Genomic DNA, 25,949 nt, shown 5'->3' with positions numbered 1-25,949 from the left:
TTTTGTTGATGTGTGAAACTAGTGCAATATTGATAGCAGATTATAATAATGAGTGAAAAGGGTTAATATTGAAAATATTAATGTTAGAAATAGGTAGTAATCAATTTTAATGAATCTGGAATTCTTTCTAATAATGCTTCCAGTGTGTGAAGAGCTGTGGAGATACATACTTTTTCAACCAGAGCCCACTTCAGACTTTTTATTTATTTATTTATTTTTAAAGAAGGGAAGACGCTGCTTTAGGGGTTTGCATGGACTGGTTCTCAGTTGAACTGGTCCACTGTAAACCGAGCGGTTTGGTTGGGAATTTTAGCTGGTTTATCAGTTTGATCAGCCCTCCTGGTCAGTCCGATGAACCTGTTCACAGAATGGCAGTTTGGTACAAATTTGGACCGAACCACAGCACATGGTCCGTGCACACCCCTGTGGGCATAGTATCCCAGCAGCACACCCACAAGTCCTGTTTCAGCACTGATGTATTCAGAAACCTCACCCTTGCCAGCCTTCTGATAACAGACAGAACCTCTTCACACTTACAGGATTGCTTTCTGTAGGCAAAAACTGTAATTGTATTGAGCTTGGGATTGATACTTCTGAGTGGCCTTGCAGCATGCTCTTGGGGCACTGTATCTGTGTACAGAATCCCCATTTTTAACATCTGAAGAGGGCTTACAGTTGTATATAAATGCTAGCTGAAATCTGTTATAAATTCCTGTTTGATTTTTGACTATTCTTTTCAATTAAACTCATTGGTGTAAGTGACCTTGGGCATTTAAAACAATACACCATGCATCCTTTTATTGTAATTGCTTCTACATTAAATGTTCTGCTGTTCTCACTACTAATCCAAACTGTTAGTTCCAAAATGCTTTAGTGTAGTGATTCCTCTCTCCTTATAAACATATGATTGAATTGTCTTAAATTGTTTCTCTCAGTAAGTTTATACTTTTTTTCTGTTGATCTAAGATACACAAAAATGTATATTTTATTTGGATACTAATAACCGTGTACTTTGGATTTATGTAGTGAAGACTGGCAAATGTCTGGGTCTGGATCTGGATCTGGAACTGCTTCAGACTCTGATTTGGAAGAAAACAGAGATAAAAGTACTTGTGGGGAAAGTGAATCTGACTATGAGCCAAAAAACAAAGTCAGGAGCAGGAAACCCCCACGAAGGTATGGAACAAGTTTGAAATATGTCTTGTTTTTGATGAAAATATGAGCACTCTTCCTGTATGTCACCCTGTAATGGTCCTGTCACTGGATGATGCTCTCTCCATGCAGCAGGAGGCAGATTCTTTAGAAGAAAATCTTGACCTGGGGACTGGACTAGGAGGCATTTCCCATTTCTTTTCTGTTCAGATATTTGGTCTGCTGCCAGGTTTCCTTTGTTTTAGGTGAACTTTTACCTTTGTTTGCTGACCAGGCTGAAGGAAGTAGTCATCAAGATCACCGAACCTTGTTGGATTGAGTTCCTTCCTCACTCATAATTTTTGTGTACCAATCAGTGTTCTCTAATTTTTTTTCATCTGTGTGCGGAATGAGTTTTGTTCTGGGTGGCAGTATCAGGGCAGTGTATGTGTGCACATATATTCAGAGTCGGACCTTTCTGATTCAATCTGAGTAGGATCTAAAATTAACTGAGCAGACATTTAAAAACTTGAGTGTGCATGCACACATGCGCACACCTTAGAGGGGACACTGGTACCAAGTTTTGCTAGAGTTGATTCTGAAGCTATCTCTTTTCCCCTTCACCTTATGTGAAGATAGTGAAGAAAATCAGAACCTTGCAAGAGGGAGAAAAAGTACCATGTGGTCTTGCTTCGTAGGTCAGTTCCCATAGGCACACCCAGCACTCAGGCTCTAGGTCCTTTCCCCTTTCCCTACCATCCTTGTCTGTGGCATGGCTGTGCTTCTAATCTTTTCTTTCACTTCTCCTGTGCCAGAGGCCTTAATTAATAAACCTCACATTGTTACTTAGGGTGGAGATGACCCTTAATGTGAGGGCCATATGGGATTGAAGGTTGCTGTATTCACAGGAGGTGCAAGAGCTGAGGGGTGGAGGTTGGGTTTGACTCTCAGGGCCACTGTGCCATCAAGATGCCCCATCTGAGCAAAGTATTTAAAAAGATTTTTCTCTTTGCTATGGACTGGAATGATTTTTTGGTGGTTAAGATTGCTGAGACAGCTTTCTCCTTAGGCAAGGATTCTTGTCTGTCCTTCCCTCTACAGAGACATATAACAGAGGAATCAGATGGATAGAAAAGTCAGTCTTGTACTGTGTAGATCTATCAAATGTAGTGCAGTAAGAACAGCCCTGCTGGATCAGGCCCAAGGTCCATCGAATCCAGCATCCTATTTCACAGAGTAGCCTGCTAGATGCCTCTGAGAAGCCCACAGGCATGCCCTCTCTCTTGCTGTTGTTCCCGTTCAACTGGTATTTAGATGCATCTTGCTTCTGAGGCTGGAGGTAGCCTATAGCCACCAGACTAGTAGCCACTGATAGACTAGTACTCCATGAATATGTCTAAGCCCCTTTTAAAGCCATCCAAGCTAGCAATCACCACATCCTTTGGCAGAGAATTCCATAGATTAATTACACGCTGTGTGAAAAAAGTACTTGCTTTTGTACATTATTGCTAGTGTTATCTTGCCTTTTTCATATATAATCCTAAGTAGACAGTGGCCTTCTAGCTACTTGCACTACATGTGCAGGAAACACCTATGACCATGGCCAGAAGGAAAGTCTGAGATGCTAGTGGGAGAGGGGATCTGTCAAGTTGGTCCTCATCTCTGTTAAGTTGTATTGAGAGTGCTTGTTTGGAGAACAGATGGAAGACAGTAGTGAGGCAAGTGTTAAATCAAGGCACAAGATTCTACCTCCTTTCTGTGAGCCTCTGTCTAGTTCCTCTGAAGTCCTAGAGACCTAGGACTTGGCTATTCACAATCTTTGCACCTACAAGTCCACATGTATGATAAGCCCTTTAAAGCCTCCAGGCAAGCCAGGGGTAACTTCTCTGTGGCAAGCACAGACAGAGCTCTTTTAAGAAGAGAGGCCTCAAGAAGTTATACTCTTGGTGATGCGTTCAGCTGTTTTTCTCAGTCTAGAAACTTATAACCTTACACTGGGCTGTAGGAAATGGTTGCTCTTGGATACTTTTGGTGTTCTGGGAGGCACCGTGACAAATATCTAGAGTTTTTATGCTCAATGCTGCCAGCAAAGCAAAAACCCATACAAGAGGCAGTAGAGAGCTTGGTGGCTATTGAAGTAGTGGAACTCAAGCCTTTTTCCTAGAACCTGCCTCTAGTAATTGAAGAGATCACTTAGTGTCTGGACTGTCTGGAGACAAAGTAGAAGGAGAATTCACATGTAGGGCAGATTTTCCATTTACAGTATTCAAAATGCATTAGTAGTTTTTAATTGTAGTTCACTATGCTTAATTCCTTCTGGGAAACTGAAGTGTTGGTGGCCAGTGTTGGGAGAGTAGTGGGTTGTAGATAACTACTAGGGTAATAAACTGGCTATAATGTAGTGTCCAAGGCTTTACAGGTTAATAGTATTCCACTTCACTTATTTTCTGCTGAATGTTCGCAAAAATCGGACAACCCACAGAGTTCTGAGCATAATCACTACTTATATTTCAGGGCATTGCCTGGTGAGTAATTTGAAAATCTGTTTTGTGTGTTTAATGTTTAAGAATTAAACAAAAAAGCGGGAAGAAGAGTACAGGGCCGAAAAAAAGACAACTTGAATCATCCGATGATGACGACGACGATGATGATTATGATAAGAGAGGATCTCGCCGCCAGGCTACAGTAAATGTTAGTTACAAGGAAGCTGAAGAAGCAAAGACAGATTCAGATGATCTTCTGGAAGTCTGTGGAGAGGATGTCCCTCAACCTGAAGAAGATGAATTTGAAACAATCGAAAAATTTATGGATAGCCGCATTGGAAGAAAAGGAGGTAATCTTGATCTAAATTTCACAGGAATATAGGAAGACTCTTAAAATGTGTGATAATGGTAAAATAAATGTAGAAGAGAGGCTCTAAAAATGTTGGTAATTGTCATAGATTGTACCAAGTCTTTTTAGGGCTTTCATGTGTATTGTCCTTAAACCGAAACCAGCCATGTTTAACAAGCTGCTGTTTCTAGTACAAACTAGGAAGTCATGCATTTTGAATTTTTTATAAAAGAAGATTTGTAGTCTTATAAATTTAAAGCTAACCTGATTTCTGTAAAATTTGATTTTTCAAACTCTCTAACATCAACAAACCTTATTTAATTTTCATAGCTTAACTAAACAGTGACTAGTACAGATGGTTCTCATTACCTGCAGTTTCACATATCCATGGATTAGTCTTAGAGACATGGTTTATTTATCTGCAGTATGAAAATAGGCTAAAATTCACCTATTTGTGGTTTTGAGTTGCCGTAAATGACTTCCAATGTCATTTCTGGCTGCAATTTTACAGTGCGGAGTCATTTTGTGGCTCTCTTCTTCAAGGAAAACAAAAATCCTGTGTTTTTTGGTGAAGAATCAGAGGAATTGGGGGGTTGTGGGTGGCATTGCTGAAGAGCAGAGTACAGTACTTTATTTCTTTTATTTCTGCCTCCTCCCTGCTTTTTTTACTCTTTTTGTGTGTGTAGAAACCTAACCCCTGGATTCCCATACAGGTAAGGTTTCGTTATTTGCGATTTCTGTATTTGCGCCTATAGGCGAGAATGGAATCCCCGCGAATAATGAGGGCCACCTGTATACATTGTATCTCTAACACACAGGTGTGACAATCAAGATAATGAATAAAATTTCAAATTCCTTCTCTTCTGTGAGATAACCTGTTTTGAAAGAGGAAGTAAAATTGCCTTTCCTGAAGCTGATATATTCTAGAATATAAAAGGATTTATTACGTATATGCTGTTTAACCACTGCCATCCTCCTCTCTTCTTTTACATGCTGTAGGTTAATGGAATATTTTAGTTTTGTCAAATCTTCCCAGCATTAATGTAGTTTACAGTAAAATTTTAAATGTCACAGAATTTACTAGCACTCCAGCAGTACTGTACTTCATCAAGTGTTTACTTATGGTTATATTCTCTGAAAAAATTTGGTATGTGTACAGTTCCTTGAATAGTATCCAGACTGATGCTGCACTTGCATTAAAGCTTTCGGTGACTGACAAGGAGAGGGATCTTGGGGTGGTGGTGCACAGCTCGTTGAAAGTGTTGACTCAATGTGCGGCAGCTGTGAAAAAGGCTAATTCCATGTAAGGGATCATTAGGAAGGGGATTAAAAACAAAACAGCTAATATTATAATGCCCTTATACAAAACTATGGTGCCACCACAATTGGAGTACTGCGTACAACTCTGGCCACCACATCGACAAAAGGACATTGTTGAAGTGGGAAAGGTGCAGAAGAGGGCAACCAAGATGATCAGGGCCCTAGAGCACCTTTCTTATGAGGCAAGGCTACAACACATGGGGCTTTTTAGTTTAGAAAAAAGACTACTGTGGGGAGACATGATAGAGGTCTATAAAATCATGCATGGTGTGGAGAAAGTGGATAAAGAGAAATTCTTCTTCCTCTCCCATAACACTAGAACCAGGGGTCATCCCATGAAATTGATTGCCGGAAAATCTAGAACCAACAAACAGAAATACTTTCACACAACGCATAATCAACTTGTGGAATTCTCTGTCACAAGATGTGGTGACAGCCAACAACCTGGATGGCTTTAAGAGGGGTTTGGATATCTTCATGGAGGAGAGGTCTATCAATGGCTACTAGTCGGAGGGCTATAGTCCGCCTCCAGCCTCAAAGGCAGGATGCCTCTGAGTACCAGTTGCAGGGGAGTAACAGCAGGAGAGAGGGCACACCCTCATCTCCTGCTCGTAGGCTTCTAGCAGCATCTTGTAGGCCACTGTGTGAAACAGGATGCTGGACTAGATGGGCCTTGGGCCTGATCCAGCAGGGCTGTTCTTGTGTTCTTAAAACGTTGCACCTGTTCAGTTATTCTGTTGTCCCCAGTGCACTCTGAAAATATGTCCCTGAGGCCTGGGGGATCCTCAGGCACATATATCAGGGTCAGCAGAGAGGGGGTGGGATCAAGGAAAATAGCTGAGCACTGGCAATGTTTAATGCACTGGCAGCATTAGTCTGGATGCTGCTCATTCAGTATTGTAGCTGATGATATGATTTTGCTTTCCTTCTCAGCCACTGGTGCTACTACCACCATCTACGCAGTTGAAGCTGATGGAGATCCAAATGCAGGATTTGATAAATCAAAAGAACCTGGTGACATGCAGTATTTGATAAAATGGAAAGGCTGGTCCCACATCCATAATACTTGGGAAACTGAAGAAACTCTGAAACAGCAGAATGTTAGAGGAATGAAGAAACTGGACAATTATAAGAAAAAGGATCAGGAGACAAAACGATGGTGAGTGTAGTCGTATCATCACCTAGCATAAAACATTCTATTACAAGCATGTATATTGCAGTAGTATTCCGATAGCATATATCTTATCCATGTGAGAACATACTTGTAGTATGTTTAGATAAGGCAGTTTTAATGCAGCATCCAGAACCACTGGATGGTGGTACAGAAATGTAATAAATAAATAAATAAATAGCTTGTTTTTAAAATTCAAAGTCCTTGAGTGCTGTTGATGTTCAGATTCAGTGTGTCTTCAGTACTCATTGAATGAGTAAGCTATTCAGCCCTCATTCAGGATGCTTAATATTTTAATTTTGAATATTAAAATGAGTTTGTACATGCTAATTGGGCAAAGAGGCACCTTTCAAATTGGTGATTCTGTTTATATTAAGCAGGGCAGGGGCGTAACTATAATAGGGCAAGGGGAGACAGTTGTCTGGGGGCCCACTGCTTTGGGGGGCCGCCAAAGGCAAGTCACAAGACTGACTCCCCCAGCTGTGCACCCACCAGGTTAAGACCTGGAGCTACCAGAACATCATGTCTTTCTCTAGTACCATTAAATGACTTGCATTGTCCACAATTTACAAATCCTTTTTAAAAATAATTTAGGATGATGTTTTATTGTGGCACATAGGTTTATACACACACACACACTTTCTGTTACCACTATTCAGCCTCATTTAAGATTTCTTTACTTTATGAGCTGAGCTTCAGTGAGGGGGGACCATTTTAAAATCTTGTCTCTGGGCCCACTCCAACCTTGCTATGCCCCTGAAGCAGGGGAAGAACAACTGATCCTATTGTATGTACCTCAGCACACTATCCCTCCAGTGGCTTGTTGCTAGTGTCTACCTTTTGTGTTTCTTTTTAGACCTACTGGGCCCTTTGTGAACAGGGTTTTCTTCCCTTTTTCTTCTTTTTTCTGATCAAAGCAGCTCAGACATTTTGTTGGAAAGTGGTATATAAATAAATAAATAATAGTCATAGTAAGTAATTTAGATAAAGGAGGAAGGTTATAATGGCTGAAAGTGTATACCTTAGTTTTTCATGAGAATTAAGTATTTGTAATGTATTAATATATGGCTGACTGTTAATGGAACATTTGGATAGGCACAGAACCTCTGCAAGTTTTCGTTAATGGTGGGGGGCCTTTGAGGGTGTTGAGAGGGACCACAAGGCGTGCTCAAAAATGTTAGTTTTTGGAAGAAGCCCAAACCTCCCCCTCCCTGAGACCCAAAAACCACACCCTCAAAAGCATGGAGCACATATGGTTTGCAGCCTAAAATAAAGGTTCTGAAAAGAGGTTCACCTCCTCTGTCAATGAACAGCCGATAACACTAGAAGTGTGGGGAGAGGAGAGTGAGAGAGGCAAGTGGGAAAGGGGAGTGAGGGAGAGAGCAAGACAGACTATTGGCAGTGGGTGATAGTTGGTGTTAATAGTTTCATGGCACAGGCTATATAAGGAAAAAAGGAGGAGATAATGCCAAGCATAAAAACAGAGAAGATATCCTAAACACAAAAAGAAACAAACCTTAACAAAAAGAAGCCAAAAAAGAAATAATTGTGAAAGTGACGAAATAGTCTAGGACTTCACAGTTTTCTATCTTCAGCTGTCAACTCCCATCATCCTTCACTATTGGCAGCTGTGACTAGGGTTAACAGAGTTGTAGCCCGACTACAGCTGGATTGCTGAAGTTGTGCAGCCTTTAAATATACTATACCAAATAAGAAGACTGTTCTGATGAGACCCTTCAAACTCTACATTTCACCTTCCTGCTTCCCATCAATGCCCTATTCTGCTCCTTGCTCACCAATATAATACATGAGATTTCAGATCTGATGTAACATATTGTCATGGGTTCCATTTGTTTTCTTTAGTCTATCAAGTCTGCATTGCTTTGCTATTCTGGATGGAATTACTGATTGATATAATCCAGGATACTTTGTTGTCAGCGACAGGTACTCAGTGCTTCAGTGGGAAGTGATTGATATATTCATCAGTTAAATTTCCTGTGTCTGCTTCTATAAGCCAGTGGCCTGGGAAATCGTGAGAAGAGATGCATTATTTGCCAAATGTATTGGCAATTTCCCCTTCCAGGTACATCCCCTTTTGCTACTTTGAGAGGCCCATTTTTCCTATCTCTGGAGGGTCCTCAGACCTTAAGGAGTGGCTTTTTAGGCAGTGAAGGGAGATGTAGTGGAAAGCAGGGTGTGAAAAACCCCACTGTGCATGCTGCTCTTGAATCCCAACCATTAACCTTTTACTTCCGTAAAGTTAATCTTCTGTGTGTTTACAAAGAAATGTTTCTAAATAAATTTCTTCCTCTAATGCTTTGGTTGAAAGCTTTAAGAATGACAAACTATAACAATCCTACAATGATGTAATAAATATTGTACATCTTTCCAGGTTAAAAAACGCTTCTCCAGAAGATGTGGAATATTACAACTGCCAGCAAGAACTCACAGATGATTTGCATAAACAGTATCAAATAGTAGAGAGAATAATTGGTAGGTGACAGTTTTTTAAAAACTAGAAACAATAATGATGTACCAGGATAGCACGCTTATTATTATGTACTTAGAAGTAATTTGTATTCATAGTAGTAATAGTATTCAAATAACTAGCTGGCCCTGAGCAGAACATCTGCGCTCTAGGACTTTATTGCTCTCCTTAAAGTCCCACCACAGCCCCTGCTTTATTGCTCAGTGTCATCCACCCCACTTGCAGCCACCCCCCTCCCCATCTCCACTCCACCACTTTCAGCCACTTCACTTGCAGCCAACCCCTCTCCTCCCCTTCACCACTTTCAGCCACCCCTCTCCTTCACCACTTGCAGCCACCCCATTTGAAGCCACCGCACTGCTCCCCACCATTCAGCCACCCCACTCACAGCCACCTCCTCTCCTCCCCACCAATACTGTGTCCCACTCCCCCACTTGCAGCCACCCCCTTTCCTCTCCTCCCTCCCTCACAGCCACCCCCTTTCCTCCACTCCCCCCTCAGCCACCCCACTCGCAGCCACACCTCTGCTCCCCACCACCACTCGCAGCCGCACCTTCTCCTCCGCTCCCCCACTCTCTCAGCTCACTCAACCACCGTTCACTCCCTCAGCTCCAACTGCTGAACTCTGACGCCTTGCAGAGTCTCCTCACGAGGAGGATGACCAAGCCTGAGTGGGAGCCTGGGAGAGAGTACTGAGGGCCATCCGTGCAGGCCAGATGGGACGTCCCAGCTCAGCCATCCTCCTCGCGAGGAGGCTCAGTGAGGCGTCAAGACTCTGACAGTTGGAGCTGAGGGAGGGAGTGAGCGATGCCACTGCTCTTTCTTTGACCCTCCTGCTCCTTCTTGGCAGCAGCTGCCCCTCCATCTGCTCCTCAGCCTCCTTCTCCATGCCTCCTCTCCTCTCCCTCTTTCATTGAGTGTTGTCAGAACTCTTGTGAGATGTGCCACGTACCATGAGATTTGTTACATACGTCCTAAGGCTTTTAAGTAAAAAGAAGATGGGTAGCATCTGCAGTGGCACTCCTGAAAGTATTTTGTGTGGCTGTGGTGCTCCACTGAGATGCACTATAGCTAGCAGAAAAGAAACCATCAGAGTGCATGCTGAGCATGGAATTCCTTATTTGAACATATATGGTACTAGCTTATGCAAGAAGTTGTGCAAGGCATTCTACATTTGTATATATGCAGAGTTGACAAGAGGTAGTACTAGTGTAAGAATTAGACTGAAATAGGGCTGCATTTCTTTCTGCAATGACTATATGCTATGGCCTTTTACTTTTACAACATCATTTATGCTATTGCAAAACTAGTCTGTGTTGTGCCAAATAATTTCTCCCCTCTTAAATTTACATGTTGTTAGTATTTAGGAGATTTTTACCCTTTTATACACATTCAAATTCTATAGCTGTATAAGTAAGTAACACATTAACTCCTGTCCTGCACGAAGCCTGTCCTGCACGAAGACCAGGAAGGGTTCCGTTTGACCCTTTTGGTCAAGGGGCGGGGTTTCGGCCAGGACTGGCCGATCCCCGCCCCATTCTTCATTCATTCTTCATTCATTCTTCATTCTCTTTTCAGTTGGGACCAGGCAACCACAGGAGAAGGAGCTCTCCCCTCCCTTCCCCCCCGGTACAGAGCGGGTCTAGCGACTGGCTGCCTGAAGGGGCCGAGTAGGAATTTTTTGCTCCCAACGCATTGGCCACTGTTGGGGGTTTTTTCGCCTACTCCGTTCTGTGTCCTGGGTGCATAGTTAGAGTTAGGTCAGCCACAATGGCAGGAACAGTGCGGGCGGGGTGGTAATTTGAGGGTTAGAACATCGGTGAGCACCCTTGGATATGTAAAAGGGGTGATTGGTTAATCGCTCCTCTGTAGCCTGTGTGGCACGGGGAGAATGATTGCCATGAACCCTGCTTCAGGACTTCTCCAACCTTTGGGCTGTGCGGTCCGGGGTGGACGAATGCCTAGAAGTATCCAGATCCTCTCTTACAGAAGCGGGGGTCGGCTTTGAAGGAATTGGGTGGAGTGTACCTGCCCATTCCCGAGCCAGGGTGTGTCGCCCAGTAGGGCGCTGGGTAGGATTTCAGAGTTCTGACCTGCTTCTATTGGCCCGCACTGTTCTCTAAGGGTGATTAATCACCTGGTGTTCCAGTCTGCCATGCTTTGTGTAATAGTTAACAAAGTTGTGGCCCTTTTCTTCTATACTAAGTCTACGTGTTTTCTTGAGCTGGGGTCTGGGGACAATGTTTAATTTTTGTTTTAAAATGTTTTTAAATTGTTAGTTGTTTTATTGTTTTTAATTTGTTTTAGCTTTTCATTGTTTTATGAGTTGTTTTAATTGTAAACCGCCCTGAGCCATTTTGGAAGGGCGGTATATAAATTAATTAAATAAATAATAATAAATAAATAAACTTCACTTTTAAAATGTATTCCATAGCCCATTCTAATCAGAAGTCCGCTGCAGGTTATCCTGATTATTATTGCAAATGGCAAGGTCTCCCTTATTCAGAGTGCAGCTGGGAAGATGGTGCTCTCATTGCAAAAAAATTCCAATCACGCATTGATGAGTATTTTAGCAGAAATCAGTCTAAAACCACACCTTTTAAGGACTGTAAGGTAAGTGTACTTTTCATTATTTTAGTTTTATGATACACCTACTTCTCACAAACAGCAGTTGAAATGGTATCCTGTATGTGGGCTGTACCTAAGACACCATCTGGTGGTTTGAAGATGGTTTTTAGAGGCATTATGATATCGGTGGAATTTGGTTGTTTACTGTAGTAGACTCATAGGCTGATTTCCAGACTAAGGTATTCATGAGTAGTCCCACTGAAATTAATGGGATGAGATAGTCATTTAAATTGGACTACTCATGAGTAGTTGGAATGTCAGCCAGTATTTTATCCACTTAATCATAGTTTATTTTCTATGTGCAGTTTAAAATAGGGTTAGCAGTAGAGCTAATATTTCTTCTTGCTTTCCCAGGTTTTAAAACAGAGGCCAAGGTTTGTTGCCCTAAAGAAACAGCCATCTTATATTGGAGGTCATGAAAGTTTAGAGCTTAGAGATTATCAGTTAAACGGACTGAACTGGTTGGCTCACTCTTGGTGCAAGTAAGTACATAATAATATAAGAACAATCCTGCTGGATCAGGCCCAATGCCCATCTAGTCCAGCATCGTGTTTCACACAGTGACCCACCAGATGCCACTGGGAGCCTACAGGCAGGAGTTGAGGGCATGCCCTCTCTCCTGCTGTTACTCCTCTGCAACTGGTACTCAGAGGCATCCTGCCTTTGAGGCTGGAGGAGGCCTATAGCCCTCTTACTAGTAGCCGTTGATAGACCTCTCCTCCATGAAGTTGAGGGCATCCCCTCTCTCCTGCTGTTACTCCTCTGCAACTGGTACTCAGAGGCATCCTGCCTTTGAGGCTGAAGGTGGCCTATAGCCCTCCGACTAGTAGCTGTTGATAGACCTCTTCTCCATGAAGTTATCCAAGCCCCTCTTAAAGCCATCCAGGTTGTTGGCTGTCATCACATCTTATGGCAGAGAATTCCACAAGTTGATTATGCTTTGTGTGAAAAAGTACTTCAGTTTGTTGGTCCTAAATTTCCTGGCAATAGATTTCATGAGATGACCCCTGGTTCTAGTGTTATGTGAGAGGGAGATGAATTTCTTTCGATCCACTTTCTCCACACCATGCATGATTTTATAGACCTCTATCATGTCTCCCCACAGTTGTCTTTTTTCTAAACTAAATAGCCCTTGGTGTTGTAGCCTTGCCTCATAAGAAAGGTGCTTTAGGCCCCTGATCATCTTGGTTGCCCTCTTCTGCACCTTTTCCAGTTCTACAATGTCCTTTTTTAATATGTTAAATACACATACAAAGTTATAGAAAATGCAACCAGATACGTCTGTCATTTAACCAATGAACAACTTTCTGTGTGTGGCAGTTAATTTTAATTGATGCTGCAAAAATGAAAACAGTTACCGTATCCTGTTTTGTTTCCATTCTGATGTAAAGTGAATAAGCTAAAATTGTAAGCCAACCCAAATCTTCAGATATGTGTTATTTCCAACTATTACCTAATATGTTGGTGTAGATGGTGCTCCAGAGTGGTATTTAAACATGTATATTTCATCCCACTTTGCAGGGGGAACAGTTGCATTCTTGCAGATGAAATGGGATTGGGCAAAACCATACAAACAATTTCCTTTTTGAATTACTTGTTTCATGAACATCAGTTGTATGGACCTTTCTTGCTGGTAGTGCCACTTTCCACTTTGACATCTTGGCAAAGAGAAATCCAGACATGGGCTCCCCAAATGAATGCTGTAGTTTATTTAGGAGACATTACAAGCAGAAATGTGGTAAGTGAATCTTTGTGTTCAGTATCAATGTCAAGAAATGACAAAAATGTCAAGGAATATTTCCTATCAATCCCAAATTAGTAGCTTAGAAATACAATGTTAGTATTTTAAGGCTATTTTGAATTAATTTAAATACTGAAAGGGATTTGTTTTATGTTCCAGTTTGTTTTGGAAATTGACATTTATGCAGAAAGGCTGTAAATGAAGCTAGTATTTGATTTTTTGTTGAATAAGAAAGAAATACTAAATCTAAATCTGACTTGAAATACTAAATCTATATTTCAAATGCTACTTTTTCGTTTAGAAATGCTTAATATATTATCCTAGTTTAGGAAGTAGATACTTCCAAACTGCAGGCTTTATCTATTCTGTTAAAACTACCACAAACACAATTTGGTTATGTACTTTGGATTTAATTTTCTCAGTTTACCTTCAGTTGCATATTATTTTAAAACAGCTTTTTTATTTTGCAAATGTGCTTATCCCTCAAATACAAGAGAAATAAATAATAATTTTTCATAAGCATAATGCTGTACACTTTGTTATTGATCAGTTATAAAGAGGTTCTCTTATAGCAGTGACAACACATTGCCACTGAACTCTATTAACCCTTGGAGGGAATCTAGAAAAGACATTGTGTGTTCAGTCTGAATGCTTCTTCCCCACAAGACATGAAAGGAACAGATTCTGAACTAAACATCTATAGACATCAATAGTGATTGCATTATTATATTAGCATTTTGTAGGGTCAAAGAGACACTACAAAATGCTAATAGAATAATGCAATCACTATATGTTAATAGCACAATAACTTAACACAATAATTTAATATGTTTCCTATGCTACACCATGCAGTAGGGGTTGATTCCCCAATATCCATATTAGTATAAAGTACAATTTTAAGTACAATACCATCACCACCACCACCCCAAGTCCTGCTATGCTGCCTCATCATGGTGGGGAGGTGTTCCTGTAAGTGATGAGCGAAGTATGCCAGGAGGTATGCTCTCAGTAGGGTCACCCAAAGTACGGAGGTCATCCCAGCTGCCCAGTTAAAGCAAGCAGGGACCTGTATTGGGCAGCAGCAATATAGGAAGGTGCTGGAGGCAGATGATCACTTCAGTGACAACGACAAAGGCATCATTTCATACTGCGCGGGAGAAGGCAATGGTAAACCACTCCTGTATTTTACCAAGAAAACCACATGGATAGACAAAATGGAATGATTGTCGATGTAGTGCCAGGTGATCTCAGGTCAGATGGTACTCAGCCTGCTACTGAGGAAGAGCTAAGGATCTCTCAGAGTACTGATGGTGTTTATTACGCAGTTAGACTAAAGCCTTTTGGACTTCTAGCAACTGATGTTGCCATGCGGGAAAAGAAAATCCGAAGCTGCAAAGACAGAATTACAATGGGAACGTGGAATGTAAGAAGCATGAATATGGGAAAGCTCGACACAGTGAAAGATGAAATGAATCGACTACAGATTGACATTTGGGGCATCAGTGAATTAAAATGGACTAGAATGGGACACTTTCAGTCAGAAAACAGATAAAAACCTCAGGAAGGAACTTAATAGGGAATTTCGGAAAGCTGTTAGAAGAGACAATGAGCAGTACTACAATGGCATCTGTAAAAGACCTTGAGGATGGAAATAGGCACGGGAAAACAAGGTAAGTTTTTCAAAAGATCTCTGAACTCTCAGGGAGGTTCCAACCTCGAATTGGTATGTTAAGGGATGCCAAAGGGCAGATAGTAACTGATTCAGAGATGGAAGGAGTTTACTGAAAATCTGTACATCAAGGACATCAACATCCAAGATAAGATATTGCCTACTTGAAAGAACTTCTAGTTCAGAAAGATTAGATCAGCACTCCGGTCATTACCAAGTCGGAAGGCTATAGGAATTGATGGAATAGCTACAGAAATATGGCAGGCAACAGAAGAAAATCAGTCAAGGCTCTAACCAAACTATGCTAGCAAATCTGGAGAACAACACAGTGGACAACAGATTGGAAGAGGTCAGTCTGCATACATACCAAAGAAAGGAGACTTAACAGAGTGCTCAAACCATCGCACAATATCCTTATTTTCACATGCTAGCAAAATAATGCTCATGATCATCCAACGCAGATTAGAGCCCTACGTGGAAAGGGAAATGCCATACGTTTAAGCTGGTTCCAGAAAAGGCCGAGGAACAAGAGACATTATTGCTGATGCATGCTGGATAATTGAGAGAACCAAAGAATCCCAATATGTGCTTTATTGACTACAGAAAAGCCTTCTGATTGCGTCGACCATGTCAAGTTGTAGAATATCCAGAACACCTCATTGTTCTCATGAGAAATCTATACACAGGACAGGTAGCCACAGTCCAGACAGAACATAGGAAGCTGCCATATATTGAGACAGACCATTGGTCTATCTAGCTCAGTATTGTCTTCACAGACTGGCAGCGGCTTCTCCAAGGTTGCAGGCAGGAATCTCTCTCAGCCCTATCTCGGAGAAGTCAGAGAGGGAACTTGAAACCTTCTGCTCTTCCCAGAGCTGCTCCATCCCCTAAGGGGAATATCTTACAGTGCTCACACATCAAGTCTCCCATTCATATGCAACCAGGGTGGACCCTGCGTAGCTAAGAGGACAAGTCATGCTTGCTACCACAAGACCAGATCTCCTCTCTGGTGAACATGGTGAAACAGACTGGTTCCAGATCAGCAAAGGAGTAACACAAGGCTGTATACTTTCTCCTTCTTTATTCAGTTTATATGCTAAACATATACGAAGAGAAGCTGGACTGGAAAAAGATGAGCTTGGTTTTAAAGTTGAAGGAAGAAACATCAATAACCTGCACTTTGCTGATGACACCACTCTGATAGCTGAGAATGCAGATGATCTGCTAGCTCTAGTAATGAAAGTCGAGCATAGTGAAAAAATGGGAATGCAACTAAATGTAAAGAAGACTTAACTAATGACAATGGGTACAGCACCCAGCCTCATAATTGGCAATCAAGGCATTGAAGTGATCGTGAGTTGCGTTTTGGGTGGTATAGAAATGTATTAAATAAATAAGTGGTGGATAGCTTCTGCCTTTTAGGATTGACTGTCAACAGTAAAGGATCCAGCAGTCAAGAAATACGCCACAGGCTAGCACTTGGTAGAGTTGCAATGAAGGCCTTAGAAAATATATTTAGATGCTGTGGCATGTCTACACCTACAAAGATTAGAATTGTTTGGACAGTGGTTTTCCTCATGACACTCTGTGGATGCGAAAGCAGGACTTTGAAGAAGCAAGATAGAAAAAGCATTGACGCTTTTGAACTTTGGTGCTGGAGAAGACACTTGAGGATACCATGGACAGCCAGGAAAACAAACAAATGGATCATAGAACAGGTCAATCCAGAATTTTCACTCGAGGCACAAATGACCAGGCTCAAACCACCTCCTTTGGAATTTCTTCAAAAGGGCCTCCAGCAAACACACAGACACACAGATAGATATTTCCCTCCTCCCTTTTCTTTACTTTTCTCTTTCCCCTTGCAAAGTTGCTTGGGGCAACTTGCATAGTTTTCTCTTGTCATCCCAGATAGTGTTCCCTCTAAGGCAGGCAGCCCCAAACTGCGGCCCTCCAGATGTTGCTGAACTACAACTCCCAGCATCCCTAGACACTATTTTTTGTGGCTGGGAATGCTGGAAGTTGTAGTTCAGCAACATCTGGAGGGCCGCAGTTTGGGGATGCCTGCTCTAAGGCATGCGTGTGTGTATGCTCACACGGTTTTTGATGTCTGCTCAGTTATTTTTAGATCCCACTCAGGTTGAATCGGGACAGGAAGACCCCACTCTGAATGCATGTGCGCGCACACTGCCTTGATACTGCCGCCCAGAACAAAACTCATTCTGCACACAGATGAAAAAAATTAAAACACTTTTCCCAGAGGGCCTCATTGTCTTCAATGAGGCTGGAAAGTTAAAGGCAAAACTCTGTTTTCCTGTGTGAAATGTGCAAAGGAAGGCATATTCAAAAGCCACTTTCCTTTCTTCTGCCTCTAGTTACAATGTCTTTCCAATGCAGCCTCCTGTTGTTGTCAAGAGAGCCAGCTTGAGCAAGGGAATGGAGTAGGCTATGCAGTGTCCGTATGTGATTTATACTGAGAGAGGTCAAGCCCTCTGACTCGTAAGGCAGCTACCAAGAACAGCTACAGTGATTTGCAAAGGAATAGGCCAAGTTGTGCTGGTGAAAGAAGTGTTGTTGGTTGTGTAGTCCTTTGAACTGCACAATAAAAATGCAGTGCAGCACTACAGGTAGCTACTCATTTTGGGATGAATGTCTGTCCTGATCCCATTCTACCTATGCTTCCTTCACATTGATTGGCACTTGGCATATACCAGTCTTTATATGAACATGTACACATACTACGCTTTAGAAGCTAACAGCATTAGATGGAAATAGTTACAAATTATGTAACCAAATATCTCATGGAATTTATTTGTAGATAAGAATGCACGAATGGATGCATCTGCAGACCAAACGGTTAAAATTTAACATCCTACTAACAACTTATGAAATTCTGCTGAAGGATAAGGTAAGTAATTTTACTGCCATTCACTTCCAAATATCAGAGTATGGTCAGAGTAATTTATTTATTTATTATTTCTCTCTAAACCGCTTTGGAAACTTTTGTTGAAAAACAGTATATAAATATTTGTTGTTGTTGTATTAAAGAAACAAGATATACCTATCAGCATTTCTTTTTGAGAGAGAGAGAGAATAACTTGTGAGTCTTGCTACTGGGAAAAGTCAGTTATTTTCAATTGTTCTCTTGTAGAAGAAAGTTTTTAAAAAGAGGGAAAGTGTTAAATGTTCTTCAACATAGCTTGTTTTCATTGCCATCCTAAATGCTTTTTCTATGAGGCAGGATGTAATTAATTTTTATGTTCTTTTGGAAAGTCATTCCTTGGTGGTCTGAACTGGGCATTTATAGGAGTGGATGAAGCCCATCGATTAAAAAATGACGATTCTCTCCTGTACAAGACGTTAATAGACTTTAAGTCCAACCATCGTCTCCTAATCACTGGAACACCTCTTCAAAATTCCCTGAAAGAACTCTGGTCCTTGCTGCACTTCATCATGCCAGAAAAGTAGGTCAACTTTTTATACTGCATGTGTTGGTGGCCTTATTTCATGATCAAACAATGGAGTAAGGACTACTACAACCTTATAGCTACTGTCTTGCTCTGCAATATCTTTACTACTGCTGACAGTGCATTTAACTTTTGCTTTTTAAAATGCCAGTAATTGCCATAGCAAGAGACTGAATTGGCTGGTCTGGTGTTATCATTTTTTTAAAAAATAGATACAATTAATTGCTAGTGCTAGCTGCTATCTGGACATCTGCTTGAAAGAATCACTCTTTTGGAAATAGTTTTCCTATCCTCTTGTGTCTGATGGTCACTGGGAATTGGGATTGAAGAGGAAGGGATATTACATCTTGATACTGCTGATATATACAATGTATTTATTTATTTATTTATTTTATTTAAAATATTGATACCCCGCCCCTCCAGTACACTACTGCTCAGGGCAGCTCACAACAATAAAATAGATACAATATATAATAAAATTAACCAAATTAAGTAAACAAGTTAAAAGTCAGGTTAAAAACCACAATCAGTGTTAAGTTTCAAATTAAAAGTTATTTTAAAAGCTAAAAATTGAGAATTACAAAAATTAAAAATTAAAGAATCTACCAGATATTTATTTTATTTTTTTACATTTCTATACCGCCTTTCGTTAAAAGAAAACCCCAAGGTGGAAGATGGGGGAAAGCCTTTTTAAAAAGATGTGTGTTTAGTTGATTTTTTAAAAACACTGAGGGAGGGAGCATGGTGAAGCTCTCCAGGAAGGGCATTCAGAACCTAGGGGGCCACAACCAAAAAGGCCCAGTCTCTAGTCCCCGCCAAACGGATATCTGTTAGTGGTGGGGCCACGAGCAGGGCCTGAGACAATGAACGGAGGGGCCTGCCAGGCTCATATTGGCGAATGTGGCCCAACAGCTACCCTGGCCTCAAGCCGTGTAGAACTTTAAGGTCAGGACCAGCACCTTGAATCTAGCCCAGAAGCGGACCTGTAACCAATGAAGCTGTCGCAGGATGGGTATGATACTCATAAAGTGACTTGCGCCCATGAGCATCCTTGCAGCAGCATTCTGGACCAGCTGAAGCTTCCAAACAGTCTTCAAGGGCAGCCCCATGTAGAGCGCATTGCAGTAGTCTAATCTGGATGTTACCAAAGCATGAGTGGCTGAGGTCAGGTGTGACTTCTCCAAGTAGGGTCGCAGCTGGTATATGAGCTGTAGTTGGTAAAAGGAGCTTTTGCACACCACTGCCACCTATGCCTTCAAGGACACCGTTGGATACAGAAACACCCCCAAGCTGTGGACTTTGTCTTTCAGAAGGAGTGTGACCCCATCCAAGACCAGATTTACCTCATTATTCAGATTTACCAATCCAGAGCACTTCCTTCTTATGTGGATTAAGTTAAGTTATCCAAGCCATGGTTCAGAGCACCCACTGCCTCCCTGGTGTCTGCTGACTTAAAAGATAAGTAGAGCTGGGTGTCATCAGCATATTGATGGCACCGCAGCCCACACCCACAGACGACCTCTCTCAGAGGTTTCATGTAAATGTTAAACAGCATGGAGGACAGAATAGATCCCTGTGGCACCCCATAGGCCAAAGGCCAAGGGGTGGAACAGGCATCCCCCAGCACCACCTTCTGAGTACGATTCTCCAGGTAGGAGTGGAGCCACCAGGTCGAAAGTTATTTAGGTCATCTGGGTCCAATGAGAGCTGTTTAAGGAGGGGCCTAATGACTGCCTCCTTCAGGCAAATGGGGGCCACCCCTTGCTCGAGAGACATTCACCACCCCTGCCACCCATGGATCCAGTTCCTCCTTAGAAGCCTTCACCAACTATGAAAGGCAAGGGTTGAGGACGCACATGGTAGGCCTCAGCCTTCCAAGCAGCCTGTCTACCCCCTCAGGCAACACAGTCTGAAAACCATCCAATATAACAAGACCAGACGGTGCACTGGCAACATCCAGTTCCAGTGCTGCAAAAATCTTAGCATCCAAGTCAGAATGGATATGGGTGAGTTTCTCTGCAATAAGTAATGCAAATTGGTCACAGCAGGCTGCCGAAGGTTCTGTTTGATGGTCTTTGGGGTCCTCACCTAGGAGGTCCTGAACCACTCAAAAAAGCTCCACTGGACAACATTGAGTTGACGCGATGGTGGCGGAAAAGTAGCATTTATTCACTGCCATCACCACCATAGAGTGGGCCCTAATATGGGTTCTAGCCTGTGTTGGGTCACATTCATTCTGAGTTTTCTGCCAACAACGCTCAAGCTGTCTACCAGCCTGCTTCATTGTCTGCAACTCACCTGTATACCAGGGAGTCGCTTGGGCTCAGCAGCTCGGGAGAAGCCTCCTAGGCACGATCGTGTCAGTCTCCTGACCCATCTCCTCATACCAAAGGGAGACCAGGTCATTAACAGGATCATCCACTCTCTCAGCAGGAAACTCCCCCAGAGCCATCAGCAATCCATTAGGATCCATAAGCCTCTGGGGGAGGACAATCCTAACTGTTCCCCACCCCCCACCCACAGAGGTATAGATCTACCCTCAGTTCAGTCTTCACCAGATAGTGATCTGTCCATGATAAAAGTATAGAGGCCTCCTGGACTATCCATGGAGCACCATTGACCCACATGTGTGGGACCAGAAATCAGTTGAGTCAAGCCCATGGTCATCATGGAGCACATGAAGTCCCGAGCTACACCAGACTAGGCAGCCTCAGCACGGACATTAAAGTCACCCAAAACTAACAGCCGTGGGGTCTGTTGCCATCAATGGCTGTTTCCATCAATGCTCCTGTTCAGCACCAAGCTCGCTGTGCTTCTTCAGCCCTCTGGATACTGCAGTCCACTGGCCATTCCCCACTTAGCTAAGAGCCACAAGGATGGGAGCCCTTGTGTTCTCGCCCTCTGCTCACACCTAGAGGCTCACACCCCTGGCTCAGTTTGATCTTAAATAGTAGTCACCTGGAAGGGGTGGAGCCAAGGCAAACAATCAGGGCCCTGCCCAACAGAGCTCTCATCCCATCTCCGATTTTGCACACAGCACTGACGGGGGAAACAGGCTGGGCGCTAAGAGCACCCTCCCCAGTCCTTAAAGCTACCCCCTCCCCCTTCAAACCAGTTCAGAGGTCCATAAAAGGGCCTCCAAACTGGTTCCGTGCACATCCTTACTAGTGAGATCACCCCTTGTTTGCAGGCCTTCCATACTGGTAGGATCTCTGTCTTGGATCTTTCTACTATCTCCCTCAGCAAAATCCTTTTTGCTCACTTTTACTTGCATGTGATAAAAGAGCAAAATCAGCATAAACATTAATTCTTTGGTTTATTTGCCCTGTGTATATTGGGACTATTGTCAGGTTCCCAGATTTGAGACAAAACCTTTCTGAAGTTTGAGCAGAATCAGTGAGAGGAAATTAAAATGTAGATGAGGCCCTGAGAAAGGGAGGGGTGGATAGGAGAAAAGGGAAAATACAATATAATAAAGTCCTTCATTACACTTTAACTGTCTCAAGATGCTTTAAACCCAGGTATCCTAGAACTTAGTGAAGTATATTTTTAATGCCATAACCCAGACATCATTTTTAGTGTTTTATTTTGCTGCTATATTTGTGAAACTCACAAGCTATTTTCCCCCCCTAGACTGAGTAAGTTTTTCTGGTATGTATGTTTTACTTCCAGAATTTAATGTGTAAGATTACAGTGATCTTTTTAATCACTGATATGTTTAAAATCTATTACAATATAGAGTATTTTATATTGAAGGTTTTCTTCTTGGGAAGATTTTGAAGAGGAACATGGGAAAGGAAGGGAATTTGGCTATGCAAGTCTTCACAAAGAACTTGAACCATTTCTCCTAAGAAGAGTTAAAAAAGATGTAGAAAAATCTCTACCTGCGAAGGTTGAGCAAATTTTAAGAATGGAGATGAGTGCATTACAAAAGCAATATTACAAGTAAGTTATTGACTATAAAACAACTGAATAATTCATAGGTTGATGGTGAGGGATATGGTGCCATTTGTAAAGTGTAGATGATTTTTCTCATACAGTGCCCACTTACCTGCTGTTTGTTTTTATTTCTCCTTGTCTACTGTGTAATTGTATCTTATGTTGCTTTTTTAGATTGTGAGCTCTTTGGGGACAGGGAGCCATTTTATTTTTTTTATATAGCCATTTTATATTTTTATTTCTCGATGTTAACCACTTTGGGAACTTTTGTTGAAAAGCAGTAGATAAATATTTGTTGTAGTAGTAATTCTTAATCTGTCGTTTTTGTATCGTAGATGGATTTTAACTAGGAATTACAAAGCCCTAAGTAAAGGTTCAAAGGGCAGTACCTCAGGCTTTCTGAATATCATGATGGAGCTCAAGAAGTGTTGTAATCATTGCTACCTCATTAAGCCACCAGATGACAATGAATTCTATAATAGACAGGAGGCCTTACAGGTAAATTTTTCATGTCTCTTTTTACAACTGTTCTGCATTCACACAGTTGGTTTATATTTGAATGTGTTGCAGTTAAAGTGGCTGACTTTCCATACAGTGGAACATCGACATTGTGACCTGCTGCACAACATGGGAGGCAGCCCACACAGTGCTGCCCAAGAGGGCAGTTGCACAATGACTTAAGACATCATCTGAGCAATCACCCAGCGCTATTTTCTTTGGAAACCCTTTCATAGTTTCCATCAGGTGTAGGGCTGCACAAGTGCCCAGATGCTATTTTAAGTCACTGTGCAACTGCCCTGTTGCGCAACACTGTTCAGGCTGCCCCCCCACATTGTACAGCAGGTCCTGAGGGTCCTGACCCCGGCAGTCCCAACGCCAGTATTTTGCTGCACAGGATGCTGGCCATGTCAAATGACTACCAAGCTTAAAAGCATCATATTGCACTTTTCTTCGGTACTGATCGTATTCTTTTCTCAAACAATAAAATACAAATGCAAATTTTTGAACCAACAATGCCAAGCTCTGCTTCAAATGAGCAGTGGAAATTTGCCTAATTGACATGGTGTTATGTGCAGTATTTCAGACGTGGTTTTATAGAATAAATTCCATCAAATGCTTGTTGCATATTGGAACTCCATATACATACACAAGGAACTCTTGAGAAGGAACAAGCAGGATGATGTGCAAAAGGATTGACCACTGGAAACCTTGTTTGGGATTTGGTTGGTTTCTGAACCTTCAGCAGATGCTACCAGTGAATCTTTTTAGTCTTTTGTGCTAGGAACACATAAGCTGGGATCCTGTTTTTCTTTTTTTAAAAATGTATTCAGAGTTAATTAGAACACGATGGTTCAATGTACAGCCATTCTCACTCACACCAGAAAGCAACAAAACTTGAAGAAAAAAACATCTGAGAAGCTAAGGGCTGCCTTCTTTCATTTGAATGCCAGATAATAATAGAGCTGAAAGGGGGCCTCCAATTGCCTAGATGTTGTGCTCACAAGGGCAGTTGCTATCTATCTATCTATCTATCTAAAAACTGGCTCAGGCTAATTATTAGCACCAGGCTAATTATTTTGATTGCAAAAATATGACATACAGGAGTCTCTTTCTGCCTTCCTAAAGGAAGCTGATCAGCTCTAGACATTCAATTATTTGTGGTCAATTTTTTTTTGGTACTGCTAAGAATTCCCTTAAAAATGCATTAATCTTTACATATGTACTCTTCCTGTACCAATGTAGTAGTTATATTTTAAAAGAGGTATACCTTGCTTTTTCTTTAAAGAATTTAATCCGAAGTAGTGGGAAGCTGATTCTTCTAGACAAGCTACTGATTCGCTTACGGGAACGTGGCAGCAGAGTGCTTATATTCTCTCAAATGGTGCGGATGCTGGACATCCTAGCTGAATATTTGAAATATCGCCAGTTTCCTTTTCAGGTAAGAACTTATTAAACTGTGTGACTGTGCATGCATTTATTTCACTTAGTGACATCAGATAGTTCACACATTTGCAGAGTCAATGATTTAATAGGTCTTTTTCTCTCTCCTCACCACCCCCAGAGACTAGATGGTTCAATAAAAGGAGAACTGAGGAAGCAAGCACTGGATCATTTTAATGCAGAAGGTTCTGAGGTAAACCACCCCACCCACACCCCAATTGATCATTTAGGGAGTGTATTGTCTTCCTAGGAATGGAAGGAGTTTATTTTTTCATAAATAACTGTAACAAAATCTAACATTTCACATTACAGAAGAGAGCAGAAGTACTTAGACAAAAATTTACACCTGAAGCTACCTCCGCTTTTGTTGTAGACAAATGTTTGGGTGGGTATACATTATTAAGAGTGGGTTTATAATATCTCTAACCTAATTTTAAGAAAGTTTATCTACAATGACAAACACATTGGTTAACTTTCTTGTTCTGTGCATGTGTTCTCATTGTAATCTATTCTTTAATTTCAGGATTTCTGCTTTTTACTGTCTACCAGAGCTGGAGGTCTGGGTATAAACTTGGCATCAGCTGATACAGTAGTTATATTTGATTCTGACTGGAATCCTCAGAATGATTTGCAAGCACAGGCTAGAGCTCATAGAATTGGACAAAAGAAACAGGTATTTATGTTTTGATTTTGAACTCGGCACTTGTGTAGCTCAGAGCAGGAACAATTTGTTTATTAAGCTATCCAGTTCTGTTTGGGACAAAGGCTTCAATCCTTTTTCTTATAGCTTTTATTGTTGTAGTTTCCATTTGTGCTCTTGGTGTTCATGGGTGACTACAGCAAGAAAAGCCATGCAGGTTTTATGGTTGTATTAATTGACTTGCCTTTTAATGCTGAGGTTTTTGGCTTCAGATTATATTGAAGGAGTCTAATTGAAGGAGTCTCAGTCTCTCTCTCTCTCTCTCTCTCTCTCTCTCTCTCTCTCTCTCTCTCTCTCTCTCTCTCTCTCTCTCTCTCTGAAGACCCTTGTGATATCCATAGTGCACCCTGTTCCCAAAAGGAGGAGCTTGATCTAAACAAATGCAGTGCTAGCATATTAAGTAGCAAGGTAGAATGTAACAGTGACTATGCTAATGCCTTTTTACAGCAGTAGGAAACTGCCATATACTGAGTCAGACCATTGGTCTATCTAGCTCAGTATTGTCTTCACAGACTGGCAGCGGCTTCTCCAAGGTTACAGGCAGGAGTTTCTCTAAGCCCTATCTTGGAGAAGCCAGGGAGGGAACTTGAAACCATCTGCTCTTCCCAGAGCGGCTTCATCCCCTGAGGGGAATATCTTGCAGTGCTCACACTTCTAGTCTCCCTTTCATATGCAACCAGGGTGGACCCTGCTTAGCTATGGGGACAAGTCATGCTTGCTACCACATGACCAGCTCTCCTCTCCTAAAGGGATCTGTCAGCATTTGCTTCCATAGTAAAAGAGTAGTTCTGCACCAGGTAAATAACTTAGCAATAATCTGGGAAACTTGGTGAGGTACATGCTTAGCTGCTGAATTCTGGACGTCCTCCTCCTCTGTGCTTATTCCACATTATTCCAATATGAATGTGGTGTGCAGCAAGGG

General features: G+C 41.8%; 1 protein-coding gene across 5 annotated transcripts in view; it reads left to right on the top strand.

Annotated features, from left to right (window-relative positions):
* Positions 1 to 25,949, top strand: part of CHD1 (chromodomain helicase DNA binding protein 1) — a 109,345-nt gene that overhangs the window by 46,302 nt on the left and 37,094 nt on the right. For all 5 annotated transcript variants that reach the window (XM_053290684.1, XM_053290683.1, XM_053290682.1 and 2 more), the window contains exons 6-19: positions 1,027 to 1,176; positions 3,699 to 3,964; positions 6,217 to 6,442; positions 8,847 to 8,947; positions 11,377 to 11,555; positions 11,925 to 12,052; positions 13,092 to 13,308; positions 17,799 to 17,888; positions 18,254 to 18,444; positions 22,204 to 22,392; positions 22,722 to 22,884; positions 24,173 to 24,325; positions 24,449 to 24,520; positions 24,851 to 25,000. In XM_053290684.1, the coding sequence (XP_053146659.1) occupies positions 1,027 to 1,176; positions 3,699 to 3,964; positions 6,217 to 6,442; positions 8,847 to 8,947; positions 11,377 to 11,555; positions 11,925 to 12,052; positions 13,092 to 13,308; positions 17,799 to 17,888; positions 18,254 to 18,444; positions 22,204 to 22,392; positions 22,722 to 22,884; positions 24,173 to 24,325; positions 24,449 to 24,520; positions 24,851 to 25,000 (2,275 nt within the window). The remainder of the gene's footprint in view (positions 1 to 1,026; positions 1,177 to 3,698; positions 3,965 to 6,216; positions 6,443 to 8,846; positions 8,948 to 11,376; positions 11,556 to 11,924; positions 12,053 to 13,091; positions 13,309 to 17,798; positions 17,889 to 18,253; positions 18,445 to 22,203; positions 22,393 to 22,721; positions 22,885 to 24,172; positions 24,326 to 24,448; positions 24,521 to 24,850; positions 25,001 to 25,949) is intronic.

Source organism: Hemicordylus capensis, chromosome 2 (assembly GCF_027244095.1).
Source record: "Hemicordylus capensis ecotype Gifberg chromosome 2, rHemCap1.1.pri, whole genome shotgun sequence".
In the NCBI taxonomy this organism is placed as follows: domain Eukaryota; kingdom Metazoa; phylum Chordata; class Lepidosauria; order Squamata; family Cordylidae; genus Hemicordylus; species Hemicordylus capensis.
The sequence above is the reverse complement of the archived record's forward strand: the minus strand, read 5'-3'. Positions and strand labels throughout refer to the sequence as shown.